This window comes from Lutra lutra, chromosome 3 (assembly GCF_902655055.1).
Source record: "Lutra lutra chromosome 3, mLutLut1.2, whole genome shotgun sequence".
Taxonomy (NCBI): domain Eukaryota; kingdom Metazoa; phylum Chordata; class Mammalia; order Carnivora; family Mustelidae; genus Lutra; species Lutra lutra.
The window spans coordinates 119,260,786-119,275,472 of record NC_062280.1 but is presented as its reverse complement, the minus strand read 5'-3'; the positions used below and the strand labels follow the sequence as shown (position 1 = coordinate 119,275,472).

Here is a 14,687-nt window from a genome sequence, read left to right as displayed (position 1 = left end):
GAGCCTCTCTTCGTGTGCTTATTGGACACTTGCACATGTTTGGAGAATGTCTGTTCAAGTCTTTAGCTCTTTTTTAATCAGGTTGTTGTTATTGTTGAATTGTAGGAGATCTTTATATATTCTGGACATTAATCCCCAATCAGATATATGCTTTGCAAATATATTCTCTCATTCTGGGGGTTACCTTTTCACTCTGTTAATAGTGTCCTTTGGTGCACAAAAGTTTTTAATTTTGATAAAGTCCATTTTATGTATTTTTTGTTTTGTTGCCTGTGCTTTTGGTATCATATCCAAGAAATTTTTGCCAAATCCAATGTCATGAAGATTTTCCCCTATGTTTTCTTCTTTGACTTTTATAATTTTAGCTTTATTAAAACAACTACTCAAGTTCAAACCAGCCCTCCCACCCATACACCCACCTATCTCCATGCCTTACCAATGCCCTGTCACTCCTGCCTGTAGCCTGATAATTTGGCCTTGCTTTATCCTGATTCTAAGTATAAATAATAGAGACGTCCATTAGGTTTTCTCTTCATAGTAGATGAAGTTCATGACAAATGTATTTACTAAACATCTTGATGGCTGGTCTGTGCAGTTGACCGTCACAAGCATGAGGCCAAGACCATAGGTTCTGTCACCTTTATTCTCCTATGTGAGGTTGTCTTTTTTTTTTTTTTTTTTTTTTTAAACAAAATCCCAGTGGGCCATCTCTTGGCCATAATAAGTACTGAATGCAAACCATGATGGTTCAATAGAAATCTCTTGCATAAGCTAAAGAAATGACTCCAGTGATCGGCCTCTTCATTTTTATGGAAATCACAAAATTCTTTTGCTTAACTGTATTTCTTTTTTTTTTCTAGAATTTTTTTCTTTTTATTACTCTTTCATTACTATTTTTTTTTATTTTCAGCATAACAGTATTCCTTGTTTTTGCACCACACCCAGGGCTCCATGCAATCCGTGCCCTCTCTAATACCTACCACCTGGTTCCCCCAACCTCCCACCCCCCGCCGCTTCAAACCCCTTAGATTGTTTTTCAGGGTCCATAGTCTCTCATGGTTCACCTCCCCTTCCAATTTCCCCCAACTCCCTTCTCCTCTCTAACTCCCCTTGTCCTCCATGCTATTTGTTATGCTCCACAAAGAAGTGAAACCATATGATAATTGACTCTCTCTGCTTGACTTATTTCACTCAGCATAATCTCTTCCAGTCCCGTCCATGTTGCTACAAAAGTTGGGTATTCATCCTTTCGGATGGAGGCATAATACTCCATAGTGTATATGGACCACATCTTCCTTATCCATTCGTCCGTTGAAGGGCATCTTGGTTCTTTCCACAGTTTGGCCACCGTGGCCATTGCTGCTATAAACACTGAGGTACAGATGGCCCTTCTTTTCACTACATCTGTATCTTTGGGGTAAATACCCAGTAGTGCAATGGCAGGGTCATAGGGAAGCTCTATTTTTAATTTCTTGAGGAATCTCCACGCTGTTCTCCAAAGTGGCTGCACCAACTTGCATTCCCACCAACAGTGTAAGAGGGTTCCCCTTTCTCCACATCCCCTCCAACACATGTTGTTTCCTGTCTTGCTAATTTTGGCCATTCTAACTGGTGTAAGGTGATATCTCAATGTGGTTTTAATTTGAATCTGTATTTCTGATAGAAGAAAGTCCGTCTATTATGGTCTGTTTGGCTTACGCACACCCCGCCTCAGGCTGTGAGCCTGCTACTTACCCATGTTGGCCTTTGATAGCTGCTCAGCTTTGCACCTGCTGCTCCTCGATCTATTCTAAATATCCTCCCATCGTCAAGGTCCAATTAGTTAAAAGCCATGTCATTACATACTATCTCAGAACTGCCCTAAATGAAACTTAAAATGTGAAAAGAAAGGAAAACTTTAGTTTTGTTGTCTCTTCAGGTCATAAACTGGGAGAACACGCTCCACATTCCAGCCCAGGTCAAGCTGAGCCCCGAGGCCCGGGACCTCATCACCAAACTGTGCTGCGCAGCCGACCACCGGCTGGGGAGGAATGGGGCCGACGACCTGAAGGCCCATCCATTCTTCGGGGCCATTGATTTCTCAAGTGACATCCGGAAGCAGCCAGCCCCCTATGTCCCCAAGATCAGCCACCCTATGGACACCTCAAATTTTGACCCTGTAGATGAAGAAAGCCCTTGGAACGATGCTAGTGAAGATAGCACGAAGGCCTGGGACACACTCACCTCTCCAAATAACAAACACCCTGAGCATGCATTTTATGAGTTCACTTTCCGAAGGTTCTTTGATGACAATGGCTATCCCTTTAGGTGCCCAAAGCCTTCAGGAGCAGATGCTTCACAGGCTGAGGACTCTGATTTGGAAAATTCTGATATGGTGGATCAGACTGAAGGTTGCCAGCCAGTGTATGTGTAGACAGTGACTTGGAGTCCCTGCCACTCTGCTTCTTCAGAGGTCCAGGGGGCCAGAACTGGTTTCTTAACAGGCCTGATGGAGAGTCGAGGTCAGCTTTGTTCAAGTTAGTCCATTGGTTACTTCACTTGAAGTTCTGGTCTTCATCAAAAACCCCCAAAACAAACAAAAAAGCTTTTTTATAAAGGACTCAAGTCTAGCAGATTCTGGTTGATGGGGGTGGGGGACAAGTGTCAACATTGCTTTGAATTGAAATTGGCTTTTGAGGACCTTCACTGCATTAAAACAATATTTTTAAAAATTTAGTACAGTTTAGAAAGAGCACTTATTTTGTTTATAGCCATTTTTCTTACTAAATTATAGGGATTAACTTTGACAAATCATGCTGCTGTTATTTTCTACATTTGTATTTTATCCATAGCACTTATTCACATTTAGGAAAAGACATACAAACTGAAGAACATGTGATAAGAAATCTCTGTGCAATAATGTATAAAAAAAAAAAAGTAACACTGTTTTGATATTACTGATACCATTTTATTCACACAGTGGTTTTTGTTTTATATTTTTTCCCACATTTCAAAATTGTGATATAATGTTAAAAGCTGCTTTTTCTTTTTTTTTTTCTTTTTTTGCTTTTTGCATATGATAGTATACTAGGAAGTGTGAGCAAGGTGATTATGTGGGTGTGATTTCAGATGTCTGGTGTGTAGAGAGTACTGCATGAGCAAGGTTTTTCTATTATAAAATTACCATATCTTGCCATTCACAGCAGGTTCTGTGAATATGTTTTTACTGAGTATCTTTAAATGAGATGTTCTAGACAGTTTGCTGATAACATATCGTATGGGTGACTTCTTTGCTATGATTGTATCCCTTATTGTTTTGTCAAAGAAATGCAGATGTGTAACTGAGAAGTGATTTCTGTGTGTGCGTCTTGGGTATGATTGGATTCTTTGGGGGGTGAACTTAAATATTTGTCATATACTAAACTTATATACATCAAAAGGGATTAATTTAGCTATGCCCAAAAATATTAAGTTAATCATCGAACTCTGTCCATTTCGCTAGTCAGTATACTCTCCTTGGCATAGCTGATATGTGGAACCCTGTGGCCACAGCCCGGCTGCCAGCACACTGCCCGCACTGAACAGTTTGCGTGATGTCATTCCTCCTGTCATTGTAGACAAGGGAGGTGTTACAACCATGATGAAATTTAATTCTTTCACTTTTTTTTTTTGGTGTGCTTTGAAGTATCAATCTTAACTTGGTTTTAAAAATATACTTTTCTAATCTTTGTAAAACAGCAAGGATTATTCAAAGTGACATTGGAATAAAAAAATAATTAAGCCATACGTATTTTTTAGAAGTGTAGATGTATATATAACTACATAGATAAACACACAAAATATTCCTTATTTCAAATTAGTATGATTCCTATTTAAAGTGATTTATTTCTCAGTAAAAAGTTCAATTCTTTTTTGCTTTTTAAGAAAAATCTGATGCGTCATATTTTTCATTATGTTATTCCACATATTTTTCCTTGAATTTTTTAGCATAATAATGTATCCATTATTTAGTATATATCTAGGCAACAACACTTACAAGTTTATCAATGTCTAAACTAAGAAAAAACAAAAAAAAATTACTGTGTACTGGTTTACATTTGTATGAATGGCAAATTCTGAAGTCTGCTGTGCTTGTATCGTGACTGTCAGTATTTTCGCTATTTTATAGTAACGCCCTGTTATTTACAGCGCTCTGACATACTTTCATGTGGTAGGTTCTTTCTCAGGAACTCAATTTAACTATTATTTATTGATATATCATTGCCTTTGAAAAGCTTCTACTGGCACAATTTATTATTAAAAGTTTGAATCCATATCCCTTGGTGTGATGTCATATTGGAATTTGTAATTTCTTGCTCTTATCAATGATCTTATCTTGCTCTTATCTCAGTGATCCATATGCAGCCAGGACTGCCAACTGCTAATGGAGGCACTGTCATGAGAGGGAGGGAGAAGAGCCTCCCCAGACAGGGTTCTGGCTCAGGAAGGGAAGGGTCGGGTGTGGGAAAAATGGGTTTTCAGGTTATACACAGAAAGTCCAGGTCAGGGTATGGTTCTGTGACCTATCTTCTCTTCATAAGATATTGACAAAATATACTTCACTAGGATCAGTAGGTGGATTAAGTGGGATATCAAATATGTATGGTGGGTGATAAAATAAATCCTGATCAGGAGTTGATTACCCTTCGTGAGACGCTTAAACTAAGAGGACTACGGTAACTCCCTGAACTTTGGTTTAAAATGGTTGATGGAATTTCAGAAAATATTATAGTTTGTGTTCTTTCTGTTAATCTTTTGAATAGTTATAATCGCATGGTTCAAAAATCAAAATGTGGACGCCTGGGTAGCTCAGTCAGTTAAGCATTTGCCTTCCTCTCAGGTCATGATGCAGGTCCTGGGATCGAGCCTACATCAGGCTCCTTGTTCAGCGAAGACCCTGCTTCTCCTTCTGCCCCTCACACTGCTTATGCTCTGTCTCTCTCTCAAATAAAATCTTTTAGAAATAAATAAAATGGTTGGTGGAATTTCAGAAGATAGTTTATTTTCTTTCAGTTACTCTTTTGAGTAGTTATATAGTTTCAAAACCAAAACACGTAAAAGGATATACAAGAAAATGTCTCCTACTCCTTTTTCTAGCTGTTCAATTCACCTCTCACAGTTTATTGTGTGTCCTTTAAAAAATGAAACTTCATGCATACACAGCGCAAGAAAATGCATACATTTTACCTCTTTTACACAAATGGGAGAATGTTATGAATACTTTCTGCATCTGTTTTCTTCACTTGGCAGTCTAAGTTATCACTCACCCTGTTTTATTATACTATGTGGTATTTCATCATGAAGGTGTATTATAATCAATCAAGCAAAGTCCCATATCAACAGACATTTCAGTTTCTGATCTTTTTCTATTATAAATAATACTGGAATAAATAACCACAATAGCCATCATTTTGTGCATGTGCAAGTACATATATAGGGTAGTTTCCTAGAAGTGGAATTGCTAGGTCAAAAGTTAAGTATATTTGTAATTTTATTGCCAGATTGCCCAGCAGAGATCTTGGGAGAACCCTTCCATGGCTCTCTCCTATGCATTCTTGGGTATACCAAGAAGGTAAGGCCCTGACCACTTTTCACATGGACTGTTTCTCAGGTTAGGGTTTGTAGCGAGGAACCCTGAGTGGGGGAGTAATGTCTCTAAGACCAAAAAAAAAAAAAAAAAAACCTTCCTTATTGCTTGCTATAAAAGGGGTAGTTTCCTCAGGCTCGGTGTACCTCAGCAGAATCCCTCTGGGTCTCTTGCGCTTCCCCTGTGGGACTTGGAGGCAAGGAGATCTGTGCAAACACACCAGTGCTCATGCTGCTTAATGTTCTGTGAGTAATAAATCCTGTGTATCTGATCCTGGAGTCCCTTGTCTTATTTCAGGATTCATGAAAGAGTGACAGGCTAACTTCTTAGCTTGTAAGTAGGGTAAAATCAAATCTTAGACCTGACCACAGGTATTATGCCAATATATACCCCCAAGAGAAACATAAATGGGAGTATTCACTTACAGCTTTGCCAGCTGCAGAGTATATTATCAACCTTTTTGATCTTCGTCCATCAACTAAGTTAAAATTGTGTGTGTGTGTTGATGTACTTCTGACATTCCTCTCATTTTGAAAGAGGTTGAGCATTTTTGTGTATACTTAATATTCAAGTGCATATCCTTAAAAAGCAATGGTTCCAATTTTATGCATCATTTGAGTGTTGGTACTTAAGGGAATCCCAAAAGATTTCCATTCACTTCTTACTCTTGGTCTTCTCTTCCTGCTCAGCTCCAGTGAATTAACTGGGCTGAAGGCCAGATAACAGATTACTGAGAACAGACCCTTCAGTGTTTTGCAGATTCCATAGGAGGTGAATACTCCGCTCAGAATGTTGCAAGGACACAGCCAGATCGAACTTCAACATATCTGTGGTCATTGCTGGGTGTGACTGGAGTGCGTTGAGGGAAAAAATACTACATTCTTTCGAAGTTTCCTCCTTCATACTTGGCATGTTATGTGTCCCTTGATAAATCTGCGTGCAAATCTCAAAGAGAAAAACAGTAGCCAGCATGGCTGGCTTCCTCTGAACCTACTATGGTCTGAACCATTATTCAGTTGCAAACAAAACAAAACTTTCTAAAGATTTTTATTTGTTTGAGAGAGAGAGAGAGAGAGAGAGAGCATAAGTGAGGAGGAGAGGCATAGGATGAGGGAGAAGCAGACTCCCTGGCTGAGCAGGGAGCCCGCTGTGGGACTGGATCCCAGGACCCTGGGATCATAACCTGAGCAGAGGGCAGATGCTTAACCAACTGAGCCACCCAGGTGCCCTCAGTTGCAAATTTTTTAAATGCAGTTTATCAAATTCATAATACTTCCTCCAGATTCTACTTATGGACCAGCTTTAAAGTCCAGTACTTAATTAATATTTTATTTTCATTGGCAAAAATTCAACATAAAAGATCTTTGCTATTAAAGTGCATATCTGTAAGTACTACTATGCTGGCATTATTAACCATTAATTATATTATTTTCCATCAATAAAGAACTTTTCCTCAGCAAGTGAATTTTCCATTTCTAAAAGTGACAGCTTAGTGGACAAAATGTGCTTATTTACTGTAGAAAGGAAGAAACATTTTATTGTTATTGAACACTGGGATGAATACATATGGCTCACTGTTAAGGGGAGAAAACTAGCTTGAATGGCAACTTTGTTTTTCTTTTGCAACTCACATCAAACAGTGTTCTAATTTTTGTTTCCACCATCAAATATGCTTTAGAAAACTCAAGAGGGAAAGGGAATCCTACTGTATTTGTGGATAGTTTTGCTCACCATCTTCTTTCTTCCTGATATTGTTAGGATTTTTATCTTTTCCTATCTTTTTAGAAAATGTCCTTTATCCATTCTTTTAGGAAAGGTCAACAGGTGACAAATTCCGTTAGGTTTCCTTCATCTGAGAATGTCTTCCTCTCCCCTTTTCCCCTGAAAGATATTTTAGGTGTACTTACTTTGGGTATAATCTCATTTGGGTGTAGGATTCTAGATTGATAGTTGTTCTTTCAGCACTTGAGAAATATGCCCCTTCTGTCCAGCCTCCATGGTCTCTGATGAGAATCTATTATCATTCTATTTTTCCTCTACAGACAAGGTCATTGTCTTTCTCTGACTCCAAAATGTTCTTTAATTGCTTTCCAGAAGTTTAGTTATGTTGTGTGCTGGCTTGGATTTCTTTAGATTTACCCTGTTTGTGATTCACTCAGATTCTTGACTATGTAGGTTCACATCTCTTGCCAAATTTGAGAAGTTTTCAGCCATTATTTCATTGAGCGCTTTTTCATCGCTGCCCTGTTTCTCTTCTCTGTCCAGTACTCTGAAGATGCAAGTATTACATCTTTTGTTATCCCTGAGACTCTGCTCACCTCTTCCCCACCTCTTCACCCATTTTCTCTGTGCTGCTCAGGCTGGGTAATTTCTGTTGTTCTTTTAGTTTACAGATTCTTTACTCTGTCCCCTCTCTTCTACTCTTGAGCCCATCCACGGAGCTTTGTATTTCAGTTATTGTATTTTGGGGACCACAAAATAACATTTGATTCTTTATATTTTCTGCTTCTTTGCTGAAGCTTTCTATCCATTTTTTTTTTTTTTTTAAAGAATGCAATTGCTCTTTGAAGCATACATTGTGATTTAAAATCTTAGGTAAATCTGGGGCGCCTGGGTGGCTCAGTGGGTTAAGCCGCTGCCTTCCGCTCAGGTCATGATCTCAGGGTCCTGGGATCGAGTCCCACATCGGGCTCTCTGCTCAGCAAGAAGCCTGCTTCCCTCTCTCTCTCTCTCTACCTGCCTCTCCGTCTACTTGTGATCTCTCTCTGTCAAATAAATAAATAAAATCTTTAAAAAAAAATAAAAAAAAATAAAATCTTAGGTAAATCTAATACCTCAGCATTGTTGTCTATTGATTTCTTTCAAAGATCTTCCTGATTTTTGGTGTGATCCTCAGTTGTGAACCTGGACATTTTGCATTACATTCCGAGACTTTGGATCTTCTGTTTTAGGTGGCTGTCATGGGCATTGTTCCGGCAAGGAAAGAGGGACATAACTGCTTCATTATTGCCTGGTGCAGGCAGAAGTCAGCCTCTCAGCCTCTTTTTGATATGCAGGGACGTTTCCTTGTTAACTGCTGAGCAGGGGTGATGTATCTGCTGTCCAAGTTGTGTCCACTGACATCTTGTTGGGGTGGCCTCATTATCACTGAGAAGTCCTGACTCTGTGCAAAGCCTCCTCTGACACCATCCTAGTGATGGGGGGAGAGAGATGCCTCATTATTGTCAGGTATCGGACACCAAAGTCCAGGTTCCCCATATTTTTCACTTAGACTGCCAAGTTGGGAAAGGCATCACCAGCCAATGGGGATAGATATCCCAGCCTCCTACTTGGAGTTCTCTGAAATCACCCCAGCAGGAATGTTGAGGAGCCTCATTTCAACCTTGCAAGAGTAGAATTGTAGGCTTCCACTTTGCCTTTGCTGGCATGGCAATTTAGGGTGAGCGTGTGGTGTCACAGTGTTCTCTGGCAATTGGCTGGAGTAGAGAGCGATTATGGTCTAAAAGCTGTCTTGCTAGTCTACCCCACTAGCTAGAGAGAGCAGGCTTTTGTTGGGACTCTTTTTGCCTGTGCTTGTTGGCATTTCCAGGCTGCTGGCTTCTAGCTCCAAGTTTGGAACACTGAGGCAGAAAGAAAACCCAGAGAACTCACTACTATGTCATTCCTTGGAGACTGAGGTCCCAGCTGCTTGGCTTCCACCTCTCTACCTTTCAGTGCTTTTTGTTTTATATGTAACATCTAAGAGTTTCGTTGTATTTAACAGGAGGAATAGGGAAAAGTATGTATACTCCATCTGAAAGTGGAAGAGGGTTTCAATTTCAACTTCAGTTTTAAGTAATTAAAACTCAAAATTCAGTTCCTCAGTCATACCAGCCTCATTTCACATGCTCAGTAGCTACACATGGTTAATGGCTACCATACTGGATAGCTCAGATCTGAGACAATAGGTTCTCTAGTTTTGCATTAATCCTTGCACTGACAAACATCTTGCTGAATTTTGTTAAAGATTTTATTTATTTCAGACGAACCATAAGTGACTCTTAATCTCACAAAACAAACTGAGGGTTGATGGGGGGAGGGGGGTTGGGAGGGAGGGGTGGGGTTATGGATACTGGGGAGGGTATGTGCTATGGTGAGTGCTGTGAAGTGTGTAAACCTGGCGATTCGCAGACCTGTACCCCTGGGGATAAAAATATATGTTTATAAAAAAAATTTAAAAAAAAGATTTTATTTCAGAGACAGAGAGAATGGAAACAGGGAGGGGCAGAGGGAGAAGGAGAGAATCTCAAGCAGATTCCACCCTGAGCACAGAGCCCCAATGCGGGGCTTGATCTTATGACCCTGAGATCATGGGCTGAGCTGAAATCAAGAGTTGGATGCCCAACTGACTGAGCCACGCAGGTACCCTCTTGCTGAATTTTAAGATAAGGATAAGCCAGCCTTCATCTCTTATGCATCATTTACACTTGGGCAATGGAGAGACCACACTCTCTCTCTCTCAAGGAGCAGAGTCAACTGAAGATCTACAGTGCATCCAAAACTACCTTTGGTTCAGCAGCATCATTGACTATTCCTGCCACACTGCTTTGACTACATGGTGTTTCCTAAAATCACCAGTTTCCTTTTCTTTAAGCTGGTGACTAGTGTCTCCAAAAGGATCATGATAGCTTATAGCAATAAGTCAAGACTAGAAGACATGCAGCATGTCTACTACAGCAACCTCTCACTTGTCTTACCAGACGTTGCCAATCAATCAAGAAACCCCTTCCGGCTGAACCCAGATCTGGCCTCAAAACCCAACTCAGTGTTTGGAGAAGTTATTGATTGATCAAACCAGGTATCAAGATAATATCTTGTTAACACTCTTAACACGGCAATGCCAACTTCTTGAATTCCTCTCTTTCTCCTTTGATCCTATTATATCTTACCTCCTGTGAAAGCCTCAGTGCTCATTTATTCCTTCCACTGACCTCTCTTTTTTTTTTTTTTTTTTTAGATTTTATTTATTTATTTGACAGAGAGAGATCACAAGTAGACGGAGAGGCAGGCAGAGAGAGAGAGAGAGGGAAGCAGGCTCCCTGCTGAGCAGAGAGCCCGATGCGGGCCTAGATCCCAGGACCCTGAGATCATGACCTGAGCCGAAGGCAGCGGCTTAACCCACTGAGCCACCCAGGCGCCCTGACCTCTAACTCTTACATCAATATGATCATAGATGCCCACCTTTTCCCTGTCCATAAAAATGAACTGGCTTCAGTGATGCCTCTGTCACTTGTGTTTTTAAATTCTTGAAGCAGGGCCATATAAGAGAGAGTCCTGGGCAGGGAATCCAGGGTCTTGATTCCAAGCCCAGCTTTGTATAACTTTGGGTAAGTTAGAACTTCTACCAGATTTATTAGTTACACAGGTCAGAGAGAATCTGGCTTTTAAGTTATTCTTAAGAATTAGTGACTTCTAAGGGTTGTCTCCAAGGCTGCTAGGGCAGGAGGGCCCTGCCCTTTGCTTCTCTCATATACTAGTTGTGCTTGTATTTTGCATAGGTTTTCCAAAACAAGCATTCTAACCAAAACAAGTTTTAAGACCACTAGTTTACATGATTGGTAAAGTGTTTTCTTTGTTGTTAAAAGCTAATTTTAAGGTTTATAAACATAATAAATGTATATAGTTTTGAAGAGACTTCAAAAAAAGAAGTCTGTGTCCATCCCTTACCATTTCCCGCTCCCCAAACACAACCAACTGTCATGTTTTTCTGTTATTTCTTCTAGTATTTCCTTTGTTGGTAATAAGGTTCTAATGATATTTCTTGACTTACTTATTTCAAATATTTTTTATCAATAGCATATTATGGTCATTCTCTTATAGTCCCCTTCCCAACCTCTGTTTCCTAACAGAGTTCTACCACAATTTTTTGTTAAATCAATTGTCAGTGTAAATACTACTGAGGCTATGCTATGTACTCTTTGAGCCAAATACTATATTGTGATTATGTTTTTCTTTTTATATAATTTTTTTCCTCTTGGACTTAATTGCCTCACTTTTTCATTTGCTTTGTTTTCTTTGAGCCTGCAGGTGTTTTTGTCTGTCCATACATCCTTTCCTCCTCCCTCCCTGTCTTCCCCTCCCTCCCTCACTCCCTTCCTTCTGCCTGTCCTTCCCTCCTTGCCTTCAATTGTTGCAGTGGATCTGTCAAATGCCAGACTGTTTTCCAGGAGCACAAATGCTTTGTCCACCTCCTCCCAGTCTGGACTGGCCGCCCTCCAAACCTGACAAACAGCTCATTTTGGGGAGGAATTCTCTTTGTCACTTTCTTGTGTTGGATCCCATTTTTGCCAAAAGCTGTATCTTCCTTTTTCTTGATTTATACCTAGAAAAAGTTTGGAGTCCTAGTTTGTCTGAAAATGTCCCTTTTCTACTTGATTGAAAATATGGGTAGGCATAAAATTCTAGGATGAACATACACATGCATTTGGAAGGCATTAATCCTTTGTTTACCTGCTTCTAGTCTCACTGTCAGAAGTCTAATGCCATTCGGATTCTCACTCCTGTATAAGTGGCCTTTCTTCCCCCTCTTTCTCTCCAACCATTTAGGATCATCTCTGGATGCCCAGTGTTCTACATTTCATGATTATGTTCCTTGATATACATTGTTTTTCATGTATTATCCTGAAAACCATGTAGCTTTCAACCTAGATTCTTGTACCCTTGAAAATTTCTGGGAAATTTTCTTGCATTGCTTTGAACTTTATTTGCTCTGTTCTCTAACTCCTAGATGTTGGATCTCCTCAATTGCTCCTCCAGTTTTCTTAAGTTTATATACTAACATCCATGTCTTTTTTATTCCACTTTCTGGAAGATTTCATTGACTTTAGATTTCATATTAAACTCTTCGAGGGCTGGCAAGCAATATCTTTTTAATTCCCAAGAGCTCATTCTTATTCTCTAAACAATCTATTCTTGTTTAATGTCTTCAATATTTGTGTTTATTAGCCCTCTTATTATTTTGAGTTTTTTCTGTTGTTTGCCAAATTGTCTCTGGTTATCTTTTTGCTATCATTTTTGCTACTTGTGTCTTTGTTTTATTCTTTCTCTTTCATGTTGGAAGCTTTCCTCAAATGACTCTGGCCATCTTTTTTTCAAAAAGTAGCTTTAGGGGCACCTGGCTTCCTAGTTGGTGGAACATGAGACTCTTGGTCTCAGGGTTGTGAGTTCAAGCCCCTGCTGGGTATAGAGATTACTTAAAAATAAAATCTTTTCTTTAAAAAGGTAGCTTTAGGGGCGCCTGGGTGGCTCAGTGGGTTAAGCCGCTGCCTTCGGCTCAGGTCATGATCTCGGGGTCCTGGGATTGAGCCCCGCATTGGGCTCTCTGCTCAGCAGGGAGCCTGCTTCCCTCTCTCTCTCTCTCCCTCTGCCTGCCTCTCTGCCTGCTTGTGATCTCTGTCAAATAAATAAATAAAAATCTTAAAAAAAAAAATTAAAAAAAAATAAAAATAAAAAGGTAGCTTTAGGGGCGCCTGGATGGCTCAGTGGGTTAAGCCTCTGCCTTCGGCTCAGGTCATGATCCCAGGGTCCTGGGATTGAGTCCCACATCGGACTCTCTGCTCAGCAGGGAGCCTGCTTCTCCATCTCTCTCTGCCTGTCTCTCTGCCTACTTGTGATCTCTGTCAAATAAATAAATAAAATCTTTTCTAAAAATAAATAAATAAATAAATAAAAAGGTAGCTTTAATGAAATATAATTGACACAAATACATAAAGTTCACCCGTTTAAAGTGTAAAATTAAACTAGTTTTTAGGATATTCAGAGTTGCACAAACATCCCAACAACTTCGTTTGATTTTTTAAAAGATTTTATTTATTTATTTGAGAGAGAGTGTGCAAGAGAGAGAGAGAGAGAGCATGAGCAGGCAAACCAGGAGGGGCAAAGGGAGGGAGAGAAGCAGACTCCCCACCAAGGAGGGAGTCCAGTGTGGGGCTCGATTGCAGGACCCTGGGATCATGACCTGAACCAAAGGCAGATGCTTAATCAACTAAACCACCCAGGTGCCCCCCACTCCAAGAGAAACTCTGCTCCCTTTGGTGATCACTCACATTTTTTTTTTTAAACCCCCCTCCCAGTTGCCAACCTGAGGCAATCACTAATCTAGTTCTTATCTCTATGGGTTTGCCTCTTCTGGACATTTCACAGAGTCATACAATATACAGCTTTTGGTGACTGGCTCCTTTTACTTAACCTAATGGTTTAAAGTTTTGTCCATGTTGTAGCATATGTTAGTATATCGTTCCTTTTTATTGTCAGATAATTTTGTGTAGATTTCCCCCATTTTACTTATCCTGTTTATCCATCAGTTGATGAACATTTGGGTTATTTCTACTATTATGAATTCATGAGCATTCATTCATAAGCATTCATAAGCATGAATGCTATAAGCATTCATGAGCATGTTTTTGTGGGGATGATGATTTCATTTCTCTTGGGTATTTGCCCAGTAGTGGAATTGGTGGTTCAAATGATAACTCTATATTTAACCTCAGGAGGGACTGCCAGACTGTTTTCCAAAGCAACTACATCATTTTTGCATTCCCACCAGCTAGTATGAGGTCCCCAGTTTCTCTGCATCCTCATCAATGCTTGTTACTATCTGTCCTTTTATTATAATCATCCTAGTAGGGGTGAAGTGGTATCACTTTGGTTTTGATTTATATTTCCCTAAAGAATAATGATATCAGTCCTTTGCCTGTGGTTATTAGCCATCTTTATATCTTCTTTCGAGAAATGTCTCTTCAAATTTTTTGCCAATTTAAAAATTTGATTATTTATTTTTTATTATTATTGAGTTGTTAGAGTCCTTTATATATTCTAGATACAAGTGCCTTATCAGAAATATGGTTTGTGGGGTGACTGGGTGGCTCAGTGGGTTAAAGCCTCTGCATTCAGCTCAGGTCATGATCCCAGGGTCCTGGGATCGAGCCCCACATCGGGCTCTCTGCTCGGCAGGGAGCCTGCTTCCTCCTCTCTCTCTACCTGCCTCTCTGCCTACTTGTGATCTCTCTGTCAAATAAATAAGTAAAAAAAAATCTAAAAAGAA

The 14,687-nt window shown here is 39.8% G+C and overlaps 1 protein-coding gene across 1 annotated transcript in view; it reads left to right on the top strand.

Moving 5' to 3' along the window:
- The window catches only part of LATS2 (large tumor suppressor kinase 2), a 75,095-nt gene extending 70,801 nt beyond the window's left edge, over positions 1-4,294 (top strand). The window contains exon 8 of the mRNA XM_047722881.1: positions 1,919-4,294. Coding sequence (XP_047578837.1) covers positions 1,919-2,413 — 495 coding nt within the window. The 3' untranslated portion in view covers positions 2,414-4,294. The remainder of the gene's footprint in view (positions 1-1,918) is intronic.
- The last annotated feature ends 10,393 nt before the right edge of the window (positions 4,295-14,687 follow it).